This window comes from Asterias amurensis, chromosome 19, assembly GCF_032118995.1.
Source record: "Asterias amurensis chromosome 19, ASM3211899v1".
Taxonomy (NCBI): domain Eukaryota; kingdom Metazoa; phylum Echinodermata; class Asteroidea; order Forcipulatida; family Asteriidae; genus Asterias; species Asterias amurensis.
Window position 1 is genome coordinate 9,150,867 of NC_092666.1, and position 21,213 is coordinate 9,172,079.

Consider the following 21,213-nt stretch of genomic DNA (forward strand, 5'->3'; position numbering starts at 1 on the left):
TTTAAAAGTTTAATGGCCCAAGTATTTCAATAAACACACCCACGCAGTTAACTTTTCATCTTTTTGTCGCAATTACCCGGAAGTTCTTTAATGGTGCTTTCCCTTATGGTGGTAAATGTCTACGTGCGAATGCTGCAAGAATTTCCGCAACTTATAAACAAATCAGGTCTTGGTCTAGTAACCAGCCTCCCGCATTCGGCCTTGTGACTCTCAGGTCGAGTTTGAAGTGTCCTCAACTCGTCGGGTGCGGCGCCCGACCATCTCCTGCAGCTGTTTCTGAAACCTTTCGTATGTGAAGCAGTAAATTAAAGGATTGATGCACAAGTTAATGACAACAATGCCTCCTGTAACTTGATAAAAGATGTCTTCGTAAAGGTTGACTGGTTGATACACACTTAGATTAAACAACAAATAGTTGGTCTCAGTAGGGCTCCAGCAAATGAAGAAGAATATGGTCACCAAGACGACTGTCTGTGTAACATTACGATTGGCTTTAGAGAACGTCTCCTGAGCGCTGGTGTTGTTTTCTCTACCGTGAGCCTGTGCTCTCTGGCGGAGCTTCCAGATTATAAGCGAGTAGCAAAGTACCATGATCGACATCGGAACCACAAGCTCGTGCAGGAATACCAAGACGCCCGCAACGGCCTGAATCTCTGAGCTGAACCATGACACATTGCAACCGAGGACCTCGCTGTCATAGAAGCAGACTACCAAGAGATGAGCAGCTTCTACCCAGCCCATCATCCACGCCGTCATCATGACGAGCTTCAGTCTCCGAGGGGTGAAAACATTTCGATACCACACGGGTCGGCAGATTGCGAGGTAGCGCTCTCCTGATATGGCGACTAGGTTCCATGTAGAAGCCACAAACATGCCGTACTGCGGCCATTCCGACCACCAGACGCGGCAGTAGAGCCGGCCGAGAAAACTGTCTGGTACGACACCCATGTGGGCGAATCTCTCCACCAGGAACACACACGACCCGATGAGATCTAGACAGGATTGGTGAATGATTAGTTTGTTTGTGGTGGAGTTGAAAACTTTCCTGTATCGAAGCATGACAAAGCAAACAAATCCATTGCCGAGTATGCCGAGGCTGCTCAGGGTGTAATAGAAAAACAGCTGGCCGTCGAAAGAGTTGGCCGAAGTTGAACTGGTAAGATTGACTGACTCCATCGTCTGAATCGTCAAAATAATTTGATCGAATCCGGATATTTTTCTCTCCAGGAACTCCTCGATTTCTTGTGACTAACGTTTAAGGAAATACCTCGAACCGCTCTCACTAATGATTTGAGGTGGTTTCGAAAGAGAGATGCACTGTGCATCAACTCGACGTTTCGATCGGTGCACCGTATGGTCTTCAAAAAAAACCTCTTGAATCTTTTTATATGAACTCTGCTTTCTACGATTGAGAATGCATCAGCTTGCACCAGAGATCAAAGACAGCATCAATTGTCACCATGGCAACAGAGACATCAAATTAGGTTCTAGGAAAGATACAAATAAAAAATCACATTACTATCATAATTATTGAGCTAACTAAAGATCGTTTGAGGAAGCATTTATGATAAGTTTTGTGAGCAGCGTGGGACCTGTGCCCAATTTAAAAAAGGTTGTATAATAATAAAAAAAAACACGCTAAGCTAAGCACATAAATATATTGCTTGAAGCCATTGGACACTTTCGGTAAACAGTTTTGTCCAAAGACCCACAATTCGTGTATCACAACTTATAAATAAAATAACAAACCCGTGAAAATTTAGGCTCAATCGGTCGTCGTATTCGAAAAAATAACGGGGAAACCCACCATTGTTTTCGCACGTTTGGCCGTGTCATGACATGTGTTTAAAATAAATCCGTATAAACCACTGTACAAGGGAAACTGACTGGGTAAATTTGTAAATGATTTTGAGGTTGAACAAAGAATTGACTAGAGTGGGATTCGAACCAACGACCTCCGGATTAACGTGCCGGCGCTCTACCAACTGAGCTATCTAGCCCTATATTGGCGGTGTCCCTATTTTGTCAATATCTTTGTTCGGGGGTGCGAGTCGGAAGCCATACAACCGTTAACTGCCGTGTAGCCAGGGATCACACCCAAATTACGATACCACCTGGGACGGCAGCTAGGGGATCACCTTAAGGGGATGCGACTTTTTGTTTCAGATATCAATATAAACCACAAGGGAAACTGACTGGGTAAATTTGTAAATGATTTTGAGGTTGAACAAAGAATTGACTAGAGTGGGATTCGAACCAACGACCTCCGGATTTACGTGCCGGCGCTCTACCAACTACACTACCATACACAAGTCAATGGACACTTTACAACCATACACAAGTCAATGGGAATTGACACAACCATACACAAGTCAATGGGAACCTACACAACCATACACAAGTCAATGTGAAACTACACAACCATACACAAGTCAATGGGAAACTACACAACCATACACAAGTCAATGGGAAATTACACAACCATACAATTCAATGGGAAACTACACAACCATACACAAGTCAATGGGAAACTACACAACCATACACGAGTCAATGGGAAACTACACTACTATACACAAGTCAATGGACACTTCGCAACCATACACAAGTCAATGGGAATTGACACAAACATACACAAGTCAATAGGAAACTACACAACCATACACAAGTCAATAGGAAACTACACAACCATTCACAAGTCAATGGGAAACTACACAACCATACACAAGTCAATGGGAAACTACACAACCATACACAAGTCAATGGGAAACTACACAACCATTCACAAGTCAATGGGAAACTACACAACCATACACAAGTCAATGTGAAACTTCACAACCATACACAAGTCAATTGGAAACTACACAACCATACACAAGTCAATGGGACACTTAATACAACCATACACAAGTGAATGGGAAACTACACAACCATACCCAAGTCAAGGGGAAACTACACAACCATACACATGTCAATGTGAAACTACACAAACCATACACAAGTCAATGGGAATTGACACAACCATAAGTACCTGCTTCACAACTTATCATTAACTCGAGTAACTTAAGTCAGGTGTCTCATTTGAAATTACTGGGAGTAACCATTCAGAGTGACCTTAAATGGAATTTGCATATTACTGAAATTATTTCTAAAGCTTCTCGCAGACTTTACACTTTTTGTATTCTTAAGAAAGCTAAGGTTCCTGTTTTTGATATACTTGCGGTTTACATTTGTTACATAAGACCAGTTCTTGAGTATGCCTGCCAAGTATGGCACACTTCAATAAGCAAGGAGCAAAATATCTCTTTAGAGCGTGTGCAGAAACGAGTCAGTCGTATTATTTTAGGCTATGGATATATTTCCTACTCACATGCTCTGACTAGTCTTAATATTCCCACTTTAGAATCTAGACGCCATTAATCTGTTGCTTAAGTTTGGTAATAGTCTTCGTTGTTCTCAAAAATTTTGTCACTTACTACCTCTTGCCAGATCTAACACCACTAACATGCATCTCAGAGCAGCCTCAACTACTAGCTTTCAAATACCTAAATGCAAAACTGAACGCTATAGAGTAAATCCACGCTACCTTCATTAGCTAGAATATTGAAATAGATTTTGGCGCTGCTTGGCAAATTTTAAACTTTTTGTCTGTTTTGTTGATGTATGTTTTTGCCATTTTTATGCCGTGTTTTCTGACAGATAATGTTTTTTTATTTTTTTATTTAAATTTTTGTGTATTTATGTATAGATTTTGCCTGTTTATTGTTAATTCCTTTTTTCTTAATTCTGTAAAAACTTTGTAAATTTGAATGTTGTCAACCTTTTGGTTGTTTTTTATTCAGATTAAAATAAACCATTAATAATAACAAACAAGTCAATGTGAAACTTCACAACCATACACAAGTCAATGGGAAACTACGCAACCATACACAAGTCAATAGGACACTTAATACAACCATACACAAGTCAATGGGAAACTACACAACCATACCCAAGTCAAGGGGAAACTACACAACCATACACAAGTCAATGGGAAACTACAGAACCATACACGAGTCAATGGGAAACTACACTACCATACACAAGTCAATGGACACTTTACAACCATACACAAGTCAATGGGAATTGACACAATCATACACAAGTCAATGGGAAACTACACACCCATAGACAAGTCAATGTGAAACTTCACAACCATACACAAGTCAATAGGACACTTAATACAACCATACACAAGTCAATGAGAAACTACACAACCATACACAAGTCAATGGACACTTCACAACCGTACACAAGTCAATGGGAATTGACACAACCATACACAAGTCAATGGGAACCTACACAACCATACACAAGTCAATGTGAAACTACACAACGATACACAAGTCAATGGGAAACTACACAACCATACACAAGTCAATGGGAAATTACACAACCATACACAAGTCAATGGGAAACTACACAACCATACACAAGTCAATTGGAAACTACACAACCATACACGAGTCACGGGGAAACTACACTACCATACACAAGTCAACGGACACTTTACAACCATACACAAGTCAATGGGAAACTACACAACCATAAGTACCTGCTTCACAACTTATCATTAACTCGAGTAACTTAAGTCAGGTGTCTCATTTGAAATTACTGGGAGTAACCATTCAGAGTGACCTTAAATGGAATTTGCATATTACTGACATTATTTCTAAAGCTTCTCGCAGACTTTACACTCTTTGTATTCTTAAGAAAGCTAAGGTTCCTGTTTTTGATATACTTGCGGTTTACATTTGTTACATAAGACCAGTTCTTGAGTATGCCTGCCAAGTATGGCACACTTCAATAAGCAAGGAGCAAAATATCTCTTTAGAGCGTGTGCAGAAACGAGTCAGTCGTATTACTTAGGCTATGGATATATTTCCTACTCACATGCTCTGACTAGTCTTAGTATTCCCACTTTAGAATCTAGACGCCATAATCTGTTGCTTAAGTTTGGTAATAGTCTTCGTTGTTCACAAAAATGTTGTCACTTACTACCTCTTGCCAGATCTAACACCACTAACATGCATCTCAGAGCAGCCTCAACTACTAGCTTTCAAATACCTAAATGCAAAACTGAGCGCTATAGTAAACCCACGCTACCCTCATTAGCTAGAATATTGAAATAGATTTTGGGGCTGCTTGGCAAATTTTAAACTTTTTGTCTGTTTTGTTGATGTATGTTTTTGCCATTTTTATGCCGTGTTTTCTGACAGATAATGTTTTTTTATTTTTTTATTTAAATTTTTGTGTATTTATGTATAGATTTTGCCTGTTTATTGTTAATTCCTTTTTTCTTAATTCTGTAAAAACTTTGTAAATTTGAATGTTGTCAACCTTTTGGTTGTTTTTTATTCAGATTAAAATAAACCATTAATAATAACAAACAAGTCAATGTGAAACTTCACAACCATACACAAGTCAATGGGAAACTACGCAACCATACACAAGTCAATAGGACACTTAATACAACCATACACAAGTCAATGGGAAACTACACAACCATACCCAAGTCAAGGGGAAACTACACAACCATACACAAGTCAATGGGAAACTACACAACCATACACGAGTCAATGGGAAACTACACTACCATACACAAGTCAATGAACACTTTACAACCATACACAAGTCAATGGGAATTGACACAATCATACACAAGTCAATGGGAAACTACACACCCATAGACAAGTCAATGTGAAACTTCACAACCATACACAAGTCAATAGGACACTTAATACAACCATACACAAGTCAATGAGAAACTACACAACCATACACAAGTCAATGGACACTTCACAACCGTACACAAGTCAATGGGAATTGACACAACCATACACAAGTCAATGGGAACCTACACAACCATACACAAGTCAATGTGAAACTACACAACGATACACAAGTCAATGGGAAACTACACAACCATACACAAGTCAATGGGAAATTACACAACCATACACAAGTCAATGGGAAACTACACAACCATACACAAGTCAATTGGAAACTACACAACCATACACGAGTCACGGGGAAACTAGACTACCATACACAAGTCAACGGACACTTTACAACCATACACAAGTCAATGGGAAACTACACAACCATAAGTACCTGCTTCACAACTTATCATTAACTCGAGTAACTTAAGTCAGGTGTCTCATTTGAAATTACTGGGAGTAACCATTCAGAGTGACCTTAAATGGAATTTGCATATTACTGACATTATTTCTAAAGCTTCTCGCAGACTTTACACTCTTTGTATTCTTAAGAAAGCTAAGGTTCCTGTTTTTGATATACTTGCGGTTTACATTTGTTACATAAGACCAGTTCTTGAGTATGCCTGCCAAGTATGGCACACTTCAATAAGCAAGGAGCAAAATATCTCTTTAGAGCGTGTGCAGAAACGAGTCAGTCGTATTACTTAGGCTATGGATATATTTCCTACTCACGTGCTCTGACTAGTCTTAGTATTCCCACTTTAGAATCTAGACGCCATAATCTGTTGCTTAAGTTTGGTAATAGTCTTCGTTGTTCACAAAAATTTTGTCACTTACTACCTCTTGCCAGATCTAACACCACTAACATGCATCTCAGAGCAGCCTCAACTACTAGCTTTCAAATACCTAAATGCAAAACTGAGTGCTATAGTAAACCCACGCTACCCTCATTAGCTAGAATATTGAAATAGATTTTGGGGCTGCTTGGCAAATTTTAAACTTTTTGTTTGTTTTGTTGATGTATGTTTTTGCCATTTTTGTGCCGTGTTTTCTGCCAGATAATGTTTTTTTATTTTTTTATTTAAATTTTTGTGTATTTATGTATAGATTTTGCCTGTTTATTGTTAATTCCATTTTCCTTAATTCTGTAAAAACTTTGTAAGTTTGAATGTTGTCAACCTTTTGGTTGTTTTTTATTCAGATTAAAATAAACCATTAATAATAAACAAATCAATGGGAAACTACACAACCATACACAAGTCAATAGGACACTTAACACAACCATACACAAGTCAATGGGGAACTACACAACCATACCCAAGTCAAGGGGAAACTACACAACCATACACAAGTCAATGGACATTTTACAACCATACACAAGTCAATGGGAATTGACACAACCATACACAAGTCAATGGGAACCTACACAACCATACACAAGTCAATGTGAAACTACACAACCATACACAAGTCAATGGGAAACTACACAACCATACACAAGTCAATGGGAAATTACACAACCATACAATTCAATGGGAAACTACACAACCATACACAAGTCAATGGGAAACTACACAACCATACACAAGTCAATGGACATTTTACAACCATACACAAGTCAATGGGAATTGACACAACCATACACAAGTCAATGGGAACCTACACAACCATACACAAGTCAATGTGAAACTACACAACCATACACAAGTCAATGGGAAACTACACGACCATACACAAGTCAATGGGAAATTACACAACCATACAATTCAATGGGAAACTACACAACCATACACAAGTCAATGGGAAACTACACAACCATACACGAGTCAATGGGAAACTACACTACTGTACACAAGTCAAGGGACACTTTACAACCATACACAAGTCAATGGGACTTGACACAACCATACACAAGTCAATGGGAAACTACACAACCATACACAAGTCAATGTGAAACTTCACAACCATACACAAGTCAATGGTAAACTACACAACCATACACAAGTCAAGGGGACACTTAATACAACCATACACAAGTGAGTGGGAAACTACACAACCATACACGAGTAAATGGGAAACTACACAACCATACACAAGTCAATGGACACTTCACAACCATACACAAGTCAATGGGAATTAACACAACCATACAAAAGTCAATGGGAAACTACACAACCATACACAAGTCCATGCGAAACTACACAACCATACACAAGTCAATGGGAAACTACTCAACCATACACAAGTCAATGGGAAATTACACAACCATACACAAGTCAATGGGAAACTACACAACCATACACGAGTCAATGGGAAACTACACTACCATACACAAGTCAATGGACACTTTACAACCATACACAAGTCAATGGGAATTGCCACAACCATACACAAGTCAATGGGAAACTACACAACCATACACGAGTCAATGGGAAACTACTCAACCATACACAAGTCAATGGGAAATTACACAATCATACACAAGTCAATGGGAAACTACACAACCATACACGAGTCAATGGGAAACTACACAACCATACACAAGTCATTGTGAAACTTCACAACCATACACAAGTCAACAGTACACTTAATACAACCATACACAAGTCAATGAGAAACTACACAACCATACACAAGTCAATGAGAAACTACACAACCATACACAAGTCAATGGACACTTCACAACCGTACACAAGTCAATGGGAATTGACACAACCATACACAAGTCAATGGGAACCTACACAACCATACACAAGTCAATGGGAAACTACACAACCATACACAAGTCAATGGGAAACTACACAACCATACACAAGTCAATGGGAAATTACACAACCATACACAATTCAATGGGAAACTACACAACCATACACATGTCAATGGGAAACTACACAACCATACACGAGTCAATGGGAAACTACACTACCATACACAAGTCAATGAACACTTTGCAACCATACACAAGTCAATGGGAATTGACACAACCATACACAAGTCAATGGGAAACTACACAACCCTACACAAGTCAATGGGAAACTAAACAACCATACACAAATCAATGGGAAACTACACAACCATACACAAGTCAGTAACCATACACAAGTCAATGGGAAATTACACCACACACAAGTCAATGGAAAACTACACAACCATACACAAGTCAATGGGAAACTACACAACCATACACGAGTCAATGGGAAACTACACTACCATACACACGTCAATGGACACTTTACAACCATACACAAGTCAATGGGAATTGACACAACCATACACAAGTTAATGGGAAACTACACAACCATACACAAGTCAATGTGAAACTTCACAACCATACACAAGTCAACGGGAAACTACACAACCATACACAAGTCAATGGGAAACTACACAACCACACACAAGTCAATGGGAAACTACACAACCATACACAAGTCAGTAACCATACACAAGTCAATGGGAAACTACACAACCATACACAAGTCAATGGGAAACTACACAACCATACACAAGTCAATGGGAAACTACACAACCATACACGAGTCAATGGGAAACTACACTACCATACACAAGTCAATGGACACTTTACAACCATACACAAGTCAATGGGAATAGACACAACCATACACAAGTCAATGGGAAACCACACAACCTTACACAAGCCAATGTGAAACTTCACAAGCATACACAAGTCAATGGGAAACTACACAACCATACACAAGTCAATAGGACACTTAATACAACCATACACAAGTGAATGGGAAACTACACAACCATACACAAGTCAATGGGAAACTACACAACCATTCACAAGTCAATGGGAAACTTCACAACCATACACAAGTCAAAGGGGAAATTACACAACCATACACAAGTCAATGGGACACTACACAACCATACACAAGTCAAATGGGAAACTACACAACCATACACGAGTCAATGGGAAACTACACTACCATACACAAGTCAATGGACACTTTACAACCATACACACGTCAATGGGAATTGACACAACCGTACACAAGTAAACGGGAAAGTACACATCCATACACAAGTCAATGGTAACTACACAACCATACACGAGTCAATGGGAAACTACACAACCATACACAAGTCAATGGACACTTTACAACCATACACAAGTCAATGGGAATTGACACAACCATACACAAGTCAATGGGAAACTACACAACCATACACAATTAGTAACCATACACAAGTCAATGGGAAATTACACAACCATACACAAGTCAATTCAAAACTACACAACCATAAACAAATTCAATGGGTCACTAAACAACCATACACAAATTCAACGGGAAACTACACAACCATACACAAGTCAATGGGAAACTACACAACCAAACACGAGTCAATGGGAAACTACACTACCATACACAAGTCAATAGGACACTTCACAACCATACACAAGTCAATGGGAATCGACACAACCATACACAAGTCAATGGACACTTCACAACCATACACAAGTCAATGGGAAACTACACAACCATACACGAGTCAAATGGAAACTACACTACCATACACATCATCAATGGACACTTTACAACCATACACAAGTCAGTGGGAATTGACACAACCATACACAAGTCAATGTGAAACTTCACAACCATATACAAGTCAATGGGACACTTCACAACCATACACAAGTCAATGGGAAACTACACTACCATACACATCATCAATGAACACTTTACAACCATACACAAGTCAGTCGGAATTGACATAACCATACACAAGTTAATGGGAAACTACACAACCATACACAAGTCAATGGGAAACTACACAACCAAACACGAGTCAATGGGAAACTACACTACCATACACAAGTCAATGGACACTTCACAACCATACACAAGTCAATGGGAATCGACACAACCATACACAAGTCAATGGACACTTCACAACCATACACAAGTCAATGGGAAACTACACAACCATACACGAGTCAATGGGAAACTACACTACCATACACATCATCAATGGATACTTTACAACCATACACAAGTCAGTGGGAATTGACACAACCATACACAAGTCAATGTGTAACTTCACAACCATACACAAGTCAATGGGACACTTCACAACCATACACAAGTCAATGGGAATTGACAGTCAATGGGAAACTATACAACCATACACAAGTCAATGGGAACCTACACAATCATACACAAGTCAATGGGAATATACACAACCATACACAATTCCAGAGATAAGTTCAACCCCCGCCCCCCTGAATTTTTTTTCCAGTTTTAGAAGGCCTTTCGAAATCGCCGCCCAACTTTGTTTTCATAAATAAAATCAGAAATTTAATTTTGAACAAAAAAGTGTTCCAAAATGCATCAAAAACCTCTTCGTTATAATTAAAACTAACATGAGGTACACAGAATATGTTGATGGTTAATGTGGAGGTACGATTGTGTCAGATTATTTCCTTCCAAACTAAAAAATAATTGACTAAAAATGATGTCCAATATCCTCCGCTCACTTCCTCTGCCTGTTGTGTCTTTGCTAGTGCAGCGCATTTAACGAGTTTGCTAAGTGAATCGGGAAAAACGTGCGCAATAAGCGTTTTGCGCTCTGCCGAATTTTAGTTGAACTTGCTGGAAGAGCAAAAGCGTGCGCAATCTGCAAATTAGTACTCTCTTTGTACAAAGTTTGTACAAAAAAATGATGATTCTGATAAACTGCGTGCAATCTGAGTTTGTGCAAACATTGTAGATTGCGTTTTTTGTACACACGAGCGCGATTTGGTAATGCATGACGTTAATTTTTATTTGTTTCCCCGGTCAAGCCCCAATGCGTCAGAAATTGGTTGCTGTGCGTGTGAGCGTGAGACAGAGCCCTAATGCGTGAGTCTCACGCCTAATGCGTGAGACTTGGTAGGTCTGCCTTCTGTAAACTAAGTAATTTGTAAATCTGTGAACTCTTTTTTTTCTGTTCCGAAAGTGTATAATGACTTTAACAGAATTAGGTTTCCATCCTAGGTTACGTTAAGTGAGCAAACATTGACATGAGAATCACAATTTTAAAATCTGAGTGTCCAATGCAAGGACGTTCATTCGTGGGATATTTCACACCTCTGGTCCGTTGTCTTAACGGGACAAGTTGCCTTGGATCGGACAAGTTGGTCTATAAAAACATTTGTAACCGTTTGTGTTAAAATGCATATGGTTGGAAAGATGTTTCAAAAGTAGAATACAACGATCCACACAAATTTGCCTCAAAATTGCGTGGTTTTCCATTTGCCGTGTGAACTAACACGGTCGGCCATTTTCCCCATAAATGGCCGACCGTGTTAGTCGACGAGATAAAAGGAAAACTACGCAATTTCGTGGCATATTTATTCGGATCATTGCATTTTACTTTTAAAATATCTTTCCAACCATATGCATTTTATAGCAAACAGTATACAAACGCTTTTTATAGACAAACTCGTCAGATCCAAGGCAACGTGTTCTTTATGGAACTCACCCATTGCCGTACAAAAACAAGCCTGCAGGCTCGTTTCTATCGTCGCACTCTTGCTATATCGAATTCAAATAAAGTTTTGTTTGATTTCGACAAAAGCGCGGCATTGTGTAATATTAATTTTTCCTTCGGCCCGTGAGGTTCGCGATGTCCTGCAAATTGTTAGTATATTATGTAAAAATAACAAAGAACTATTATCGTAGAAGGGGGATGGCCCTGGCGTTTCTTTCGGATGTGACATTAAGCCGATAGGTTCGATGTACTGCAGATTGTTAGTACATGTAAAAAGAATTGCAATTTCAGCAGCATACATATACCGTTGCTATGACAATGCTTATCCAATCGTATGGAAAAAAAGTACGGGGGCCTGGGGGGACACTTTGCCCACCGACAACCCTTTCATCCGAAACGCTTTGTACAGAACATGAAGACACAAGTATTTTGAACATTGCTTTAGAACGACATAGGGTGCGTTCGTTTAGCTTCCCTGGGTGCTCACTCGAGTGACAAGAGCCGAAGCTCCTGACAAGAGTAAAACAAACGACCACTCACCGCTCTCGTAGTGACGTCGTTTACCGGGCCAGCCCCCAAGTGACCAACTCCAAAAGCAGGGCACTGGGGGCTTGGGGGGGGGGGGATTGAGGTATGACGTCAAAAGCTATTCGAACGCACCGGGGCAAACCGGGGTCGACCCAGAGAAGCTAAACATACGAACCCTATGTCAACCAAAGAGCTATTCATGGGTTGCAAACAAAAACGAATTAAAATAGTATTCTCTCCATAGAACTGCAGTTTAGAAACCACGCAGCAAACACAGTAATAATTATATCTATAGCAACCGATGCACTGTCTACTAGCAACCAATGTACTACCCCACAGCAACCAATGTACCCCACAGCAACCAATGTACTACCCCACAGCAACCAATGTACCCCACAGCAACCAATGTACTACTCCTCAGCAACCAATGTACTACCCCACAGCAACCAATGTACTACCCCACAGCAACCAATGTACCCAACAACAACCAATGTACTACTCCACAGCAACCAATGTACTACCCCACAGCAACCAATGTACCCCATAGCAACCAATGTACTACTCCACAGCAACCAATGTACTACCCCCAGCAACCAATGTACTACCCCACAGCAACCAATGTACTACCCCACATCAATCAATGTACCCCACAGCAACCAATGTACTACTCCACAGCAACCAATGTACTACCCCACAGCAACCAATGTACCCCATGGCAACCAAAGTAATACCCCACAGCAACCAATGTACCCCCATGGCAACCAGTGTACCCCCATGGCAACCAGTGTACCCCCATGGCAACCAATGTACCCCCATGGCAACCAATGTACTATCCCATAGCAAACGGTAAACTACTCCCATAGCAGAACAATGTTTAGGGCTTTAAAAAGAAGTTAACTGCTTTAACTCGTAGTATGTTTAAACCTACGACCCTTTTATTGATTGAATATCCCGCTACGTCATTTTGATAAATAAAACGGTTCAATTTCGCACACGTGATACGTCATTTTCTATAAACGTGGTTGAAGGGAAGGTACGGTATTTAATACTAAAAATAAATAGTAACTTGAAAACTGACTTGGTAACGGGCAAGTAACGTAGTTTTTTTGAGAAGATATAATTTCTCACCAAAATAACATCAAACGACTTCTAGCTAGAAGTCTGTTCTTCCTATCTGAAAGCAAACACATTTTTGTCCAACGAGGGAGTTTTTTCTTTCATCAGTTTCTCGCAACTTCGATGACCAATTGAGCCCAAATTTTCACTGGCCTGTTATCTCGATGCTTATGAAGTGAGAACACTTGTCTTTGACAATTACCAAACGCGTACAGTGCCTTTAAGACTACGAGGAGGCTTATCTTATAAAAAAATATTTAAAAAATAAAATAAAAAACGTACTGACCGCTGCTATGCCTCAATGTAGGATCTGTATATCGGCTGTGGATGATGACATAAGAAGAAGTCTCACAATGGTGAGACCAAGTTCAAGACGACTATTTTGTATTAACAGCCGATGAGGACCGAAGAAACAAAAGGCTTACGGTACCTATGAGGTATGATGAGGCTGGAGTGAAGATGAAGATAAGATGCCTCGAAGAAGAAAGGGGCGAATAATAAACTTAAAGGTAACAACTGTGTTCTTCTGTCGGCTACTTTAATACAACCTCGACACCTATGAGGTATGAGAACAGTTCGGATGAGGCTAGAGTGTAACAAAATCTCAAAGAAGACGAGACTGATACTTACTAAAAGACTGGGTAGAAAGAGACTGAACACCAGCGATTACTGCCGTTACACCGTGCAGAGCGCAGAATGGTTATCCACAAGGATAAAGACAGACACTTGCTTTTAATTTTGATACAATGATGTCATTGGATATAACGTGCAATAACGTAAGCCTTACATTTATTATCTGTGTTTTGATTGGTCAGAGGTAATGTGGGTGGTGCTGACAAACGGACCAATCAAAACACAGATAGGGAAAGCTTACTTTCGGTCGTCTGTATGCAGTGTCCACATGTGTATTATGTACAGTATATTGTACATGTACTTGCATGATATGATTTCATGAGTGTGTAACTCCATGTGACTATGGGTGCGTTCGTTTAGCTTCCCTGGGTCGACCCCGCAATGCTCACTCGGGTGAGCCCCTGATAAGAGTTAATCGAACTATCACACTCGCCCTCTCGTGGTGACGGCATGCACCTCAGCAGGGCAATGGAGGCTGACCCGGGTGAGCCCCGTCAAAGCTATTCGAACGTACTGGGGCAGACCGGGGTCGACCCAGGGAAGCTAAACGAACGCACCCTGAATGTATACGCCTCTCTTAATACTTATGCATGGCGTCATAATTCTTACCCAAAATGAGGCTATGGGCGCACGTTCCCATCACTTGCTGTGACTGCGCCCATCGCCTCGTTTTGGATTAGCATTGTGACGTACTTCATGCATAAATATTAAGAAAGGCGAAAGCGAAAGGGCAAATATATGGCGTTACTCACGTCACGAGCCTGATCGAAATGTGACGTCAGATGGTCCGGCTAACGCTGAGGAAGATTTGAAGAAGTCTGAGAAAGAGATTGAACATCAACAATGAGCTACGTCAGAGCTTGCAGAGCGGCTCCTCAGCTAGACTTGATTCAAGTCCCGTTCTCGTGCGAGAGGTCCCCCATATCCGTCGCCAAAATGTAGATATAGTGGTCCCGAGACTCGGTCAAGTCTACTCCTCAACAAGACAATGGACCATTGTAAGCTGCTCTGTTGACACAAAGAAGTGGATTTTATATCAGACTAAAATGAACTTGGCTTGTGACAATGGCTCTGACGTCAGTCTTCTTTGATTGGTCCATTGGTTCTGTCGAATATCACTGCAACGGCGTGGACTATTCTTCCGTTAGGTATTACTATTTCTTGTAGGAATGAAGTCAATGAATATGTCAAACCATGGAGGAAGAAAATAGTCAAACATGCTGAATCAACTAAACTGGGATACACTGACTGTTCGCAGAAACAAATCGCGACTTATCTACAAGGAAGTTCATGGTTTCACTCCAAACAGCATCAGTCGCTCCAAGTTAAACTACATCACCCTAACATCACACACACTCATCCACACATGGGCTAAATCTTTAACCTTTTAGCCACTGGACCGCCCAGCCAGCCGCCTAAAGCGATACACTGTAAGAAAGAAATCAAGAAACAAAAGAAGAAAAAAAAAAAACTAAAGACCAACTCGACCGATCCAAGGCAACGTATTCCTATAAGATCATGCTAGAAAAGTGCAAAATTTTGCGATGCATGTGGGGGACAGCCACATCTGAGGCGTATTGTGCAGACAAACTTTTAAAGGAACACGTTGCCTTGGATCGGACGAGTTGGTCAAAACAAAAGCGTTTGTAACCGTTTTTTATAAAATGCATATGGGTAGAAAGATGTTGTAAAAGTAGAATACAATGATCCACACAAGTTTGCCTCGAAATTGCGTGGTTTTCCTTCTACTGTGCGAACTAACACGGTCGGCCATTTATGGGAGTCAAAATTTTGACCACCATAAATGGCCGACGTGTTAGTCGACGAGGTAAACGGAAAACCACGCAATTTCGAGGCATGTTTGTGTGGATCATTGTATTCTACTTTTACAACATCTTTCTACCCATATGCATTTTATAAACAACGGTTACAAACGGTTTTCAGAAACCAACTCGACCGATCCAAGGCAACGTGTTCCTTTAAGGACCAATCGAAGACGAGTCAGAATGACTGACGTCAGCCACCGCCGCGCCACTCGTCAAAGCACATCGATTGGTCTGATATAATTCCGACATCAACAGAGCAGCTCACTGATTGGCCCATCATCTTATAAAGGAGCCGCTCTGCACGCTCTAGCGGTACTATAGCCTGAACATCTGACGTCACACTTCGAGGCTCGTGAATAAAGCCATGAAGTGGCCTCATAGCATAATGTAAACCCCCTCCCCCTGTCATACTTCGCTTTCACCTGACATTCATTTCACATACAGTCGAATAATTAATACCAACATTATAAATTCCAAGTATGTATACACTGTATAAACATAACACACATGGTGCACACTGGATGCAGAGATTTGTTTTGATTGGTCCGGGGTGATGTTTGTCAGCTGCACCCACATCACCTCGGACCAATGAAAACACAGAGTGCAAAAGTTACATCACTGCACATTCATCCAATGACATCATTGTATACAATAAAATCACGTCTGGTTCTGAAAAGCAAGTGTTCATCATTGCGCGCAGTTAAAGACAGGGGACCAGTTTACTCTACTGTTAGCTCTTACGGCACTCTCTGTTGATGTCCAGTCGTCTTTGAGTCCTCCTCGATCGGCATATTTAAGGTTGTTTGTTTTACTCCAGTCTCATCAGACCTCTACACATATAGGCATCAGGGTGTCGAGGTTGCAAGTAGCCGGAACACAGTTGTCATTTTCAAGTTTATATTACTCATCATCAGTTGTCTTCGGGACATCTTATCATCATCATCTTTACTCCGTCAGACCTCATAGCAACGGACAGCCTTTTGTTTCCTCAGTTATCATCAGCTGTTAAAAAGTGGTCATCTTGAACTTGGTCTTGCTACCGTCTTGAGACATAGCTGATAGAGATTCTACATTGAGGCAAAGTAACGGTCAGTCTGACTATTTTTTTTAAAAGTAAAATTAGCCTGCTTACAAATGTTTTAAATTGCCCTTCATTATTTTATTGTTTTCCTTTTAATTTATGTTTGTTTGCATGTGTTTTGCGTGTTCTGAATAGCAGTGAGTCAAAAAACAAGTTGACCGAGATTTATGATTTAAAAACAAATCAACAACTGACCCTTAGAGGCAGTGGACACTATTGGTAATTACTCAGAATAATTATTAGCGTAAAACCTTACTTGGTGACGAATAATAGGGAGAGGGTTGGTAGTATAAAACATTGTAAGAAACGGCTCCCTCTGAAGTGGAGTAGTTTTCGTGAAAGAAGTAATTTTCCACGAATTTGATTTCGAGACCTCAGATTTAGAATTTGAGGTCACGAAATCAAGCACACAACTTCGTATTAAAGGGTGTTTTTTCTTTCATTATTATCTCGCAACTTTGATGACCGATTGAGCTCAAATTTTCAAACGTTTGTTATTTTATGCGTATGTTGAGATACACCAAGTGAGAAAAATCTATTTTTTAATGTTTGGGGCCAAAAATCTGACATAGCATCTTTAATGGGGGAGGCGGGTGGTAGAGGTTGACATTGTGTATGAAAAAAAAAACTTCTGAGCCCTACCCCGTCCTCCGTCATCCGACTCGATGTGTAAATAATTATGAAATCTACGCACCAAAACCGTGTTGACTGCACAAACCAATCGATCTTATTTTGTCAAAGTTATATTTTGAATCGGGATAAACTCGCGTGCTTCGTAATACTTAGCGCCAAAATAGACATTGTATCGCACGGATCTTAGGTGATTTGTAGAGCGTATTATTCGGTACTTCCTGATGGAGACCAAGCCAAAAACACAAAAAGGGAATGGCAAAAGACTCTTAAAGGAACACGTTGCCTTGGATCGGTCGAGTTGGTCTTTGAAAAGCGTTTGTAACCGTTTTTTATAAAATGCATATGGGTAGAAAGATGTTGTAAAAGTAGAATACAATGATCCACACAAACATGCCTCGAAATTGCGTGGTTTTCCTTTTACCTCGTCGACTAACACGTCGGCCATTTATGGGGGTCAAAATTTTGACTCCCATAAATGGCCGACCATGTTAGTTCGCACAGTAGAAGGAAAACCACGCAATTTCGAGGCAAACTTGTTTGGATCATTGTATTCTACTTTTAAAACATCTTTCCAACCATATGCATTTTATAAAAAACGGTTACAAACGCTTTTGTTTTGACCAACTCGTCCGATCCAAGGCAACGTGTTCCTTTATAGTCAGTGGGCATTATTGGTAATATTGTCAAAGACTAGCTTCACAGTTGGCGTATCTCAACATGCATAAAATAACAAACCTGTGAAAATTTGATCTCAATCGGTCGTCGAATTTGCGAGATAATAATGAAAGAAAAAAAACCTTGTGTCACGAAGTTGTGTGCTTTCTGATGCTTGATTTCGAGACCTCATTTCTAAACTTGAGGTCTCGAAATCAAATTCGTGGAAAATTACTTCTTTCTCGAAAACTACGTCACTTCAGCGGGAGCTGTTTCTCACAACATTTTATACCATCAACCTCTCCCCATTACTGGTAATCAAGTAAGGTTTTATGATGATATTTTTTTTTGAGTAAAAAGTACCAATAGTGTCCGCTGCCTTTAAATGCACTGGACACTGTTGGTAATTGTTCAAAATAATTGTTTGGCATAAAAACGTACTTGGTAACAAGCAATGGATGGAGAGCTTGTTGGTAGTAAATAACATTGTGAGAAACGGCTCCCTCTGAAGTAACGTGAAAATTTGGGCTCAAAGTCATCGAACTTGCAATAGAAAACACCCTTGTTTACTTTGTGTGCTGAAGTTGTTATATTGTTTTGGTTAAGTGAGTAATTACCTCTTTCTAAAATTACGTTACTTTAGAGAGGGAGCCGTTTCTCACAATGTTTTAATCAACAGCTCTCTGTTGCTCGTTACCAAGTAAGTTTTTTATGCTAATAAACAATTAATTTGAGTTATTACCAAGTGTGTCCACCAGTGCTTTTAAGACACTTTTTTTAATTTTTTTTTAAATGTAACTATAACATGTTTTGAGAGATAACAGACATTACTTATAAATCAAACCCAAAAACTATTTCTAGCCATCTCCGTGGCTGTCACGGGGCTCTCCACGAAAGTCCATGGGAAGGGAAAGAGTCGGATCTACTCTAGGAAAAAGATGCTTCTCTAGTCAACAAAAACAATAACAACAACAACCTTGGACTAATTAAAGTCGTAATATGTTTGTCAACAAATCTACAAAATAAATAAAATCATTCTGGGCTATAGGAAATAGGCCTTCATAACCATTTTAATGCTATAAGAGCATTTTAATGCTCTTAATTTTATTTCATTGCCAATTTTTAACAACACAGAAAAAACTGTGGGGCAATACAAAACAATGTTCACCTTTATAATCGGATAAAATAAATAGCTGTGCCTTTTGTGAGCGCACGGCTAAAGGCTCCTATTTCATGAGATTGACTAAAGAAAAGTACTAACCCTTTATCTATACTTTTGTGACAAATCGGGTTTGCTCAAATTAGACCGAGTGTTGTGCACGATTCTGTCTTTGTCTGCGCTCACTTGGGGAAAAGGAAGATGGTAGTTAAAGCGTCCGATCAGTTGAAATCATAGAAAAGTAAGCTATTGTCTAAGAATTGTCAAGGAATGAATTGTAGTTCATTAGAGAAATCTTGAAGGAAGATTACAGAATAGTAAACTTTTTTCTGCCAACAAAAAGTTGTCGGGAACCTCTCAGGGGATTATATGCCCCGGTTTCCGTCTTGCCAGGGGAATATGTCCTCCTCTTATTAATATTGACTCTATAAAACAAATTGCAGTTATATTTTTTGTTATCTTCATTTACTCGCCTCTACTCTCTAAATGCAAAAGAGTGAAAAGGCACTCTTTGAAGAGCCATATGAGGGGAGACTCTTTTTCGAGTGGTCTTCCACTTCTTTTAGATTGAAGTTTGCATCTTTTTGAGTGATTTTTCACCCTGTCCTGGAGTTAAACCCCCTCTAAAAAAGTGAAATAACCACCACTCTTTTTAAAGAGCTATTTGAGGGAAAACTAGAAATGTAAAGAGTGGTGTTTTTCACTCTTTTACATTTAGAGAATATGAATCTTTTCAGACACTTAAAGGCAGTGGACACCATTGGTAATTGTCAAAGACTAGCCTTCACATTTGGTGTATCTCAACATATACATAAAATAACAAACCTGTGAAAATTTGAGCTCGATCAATCGGTCATCGAGGTTGCGACATAACAATGAAAGAAAAAAAAACACCCTTGTCACACGAAGTTGTGTGCGTTTAGATGGTTGATTTCGAGCTAAACTTGAGGTCTCGAAATCAAATTCGTGGAAAATTACTTTCTCCAAAACTATGGCACTTCAGAGGGAGCTGTTTCTCACAATGTTTTATACCACCAACCTCTCCCCATTACTTGTCAACAAGAAAGGTTTTATGCTAATAATTATTTTGAGTAATTACCAATAGTGTCCACTGCCTTTAAATAAGTAATTGGTTGTTCCTTCTCGTTCAGAACAATGTGTAGAGTATTCCTACTCTAAACCTCGTTGCGGTACTCACTGCCAAAACATAGGATTCGAACTGCCTCTAGTTGCCGGGCAAATTCGGTAGTCTAGTTGGTAAGACACTGCTCTAGAATTTCAAGGGTTGTGGGTTCGAATCCCGGCCCACCCGACCTGTGATATTCT

At 39.9% G+C, this 21,213-nt stretch overlaps 1 protein-coding gene across 1 annotated transcript; it reads right to left on the reverse strand.

The window, feature by feature from the left end:
* Nucleotides 1-210: 210 nt before the first annotated feature.
* Nucleotides 211-1,176, reverse strand: LOC139951831 (mu-type opioid receptor-like). The gene has a single exon (XM_071950899.1). The coding sequence runs from the start codon at nucleotides 1,174-1,176 to the stop codon at nucleotides 211-213; it is 966 nt and encodes a 321-aa protein (XP_071807000.1).
* Nucleotides 1,177-21,213: the final 20,037 nt, after the last annotated feature.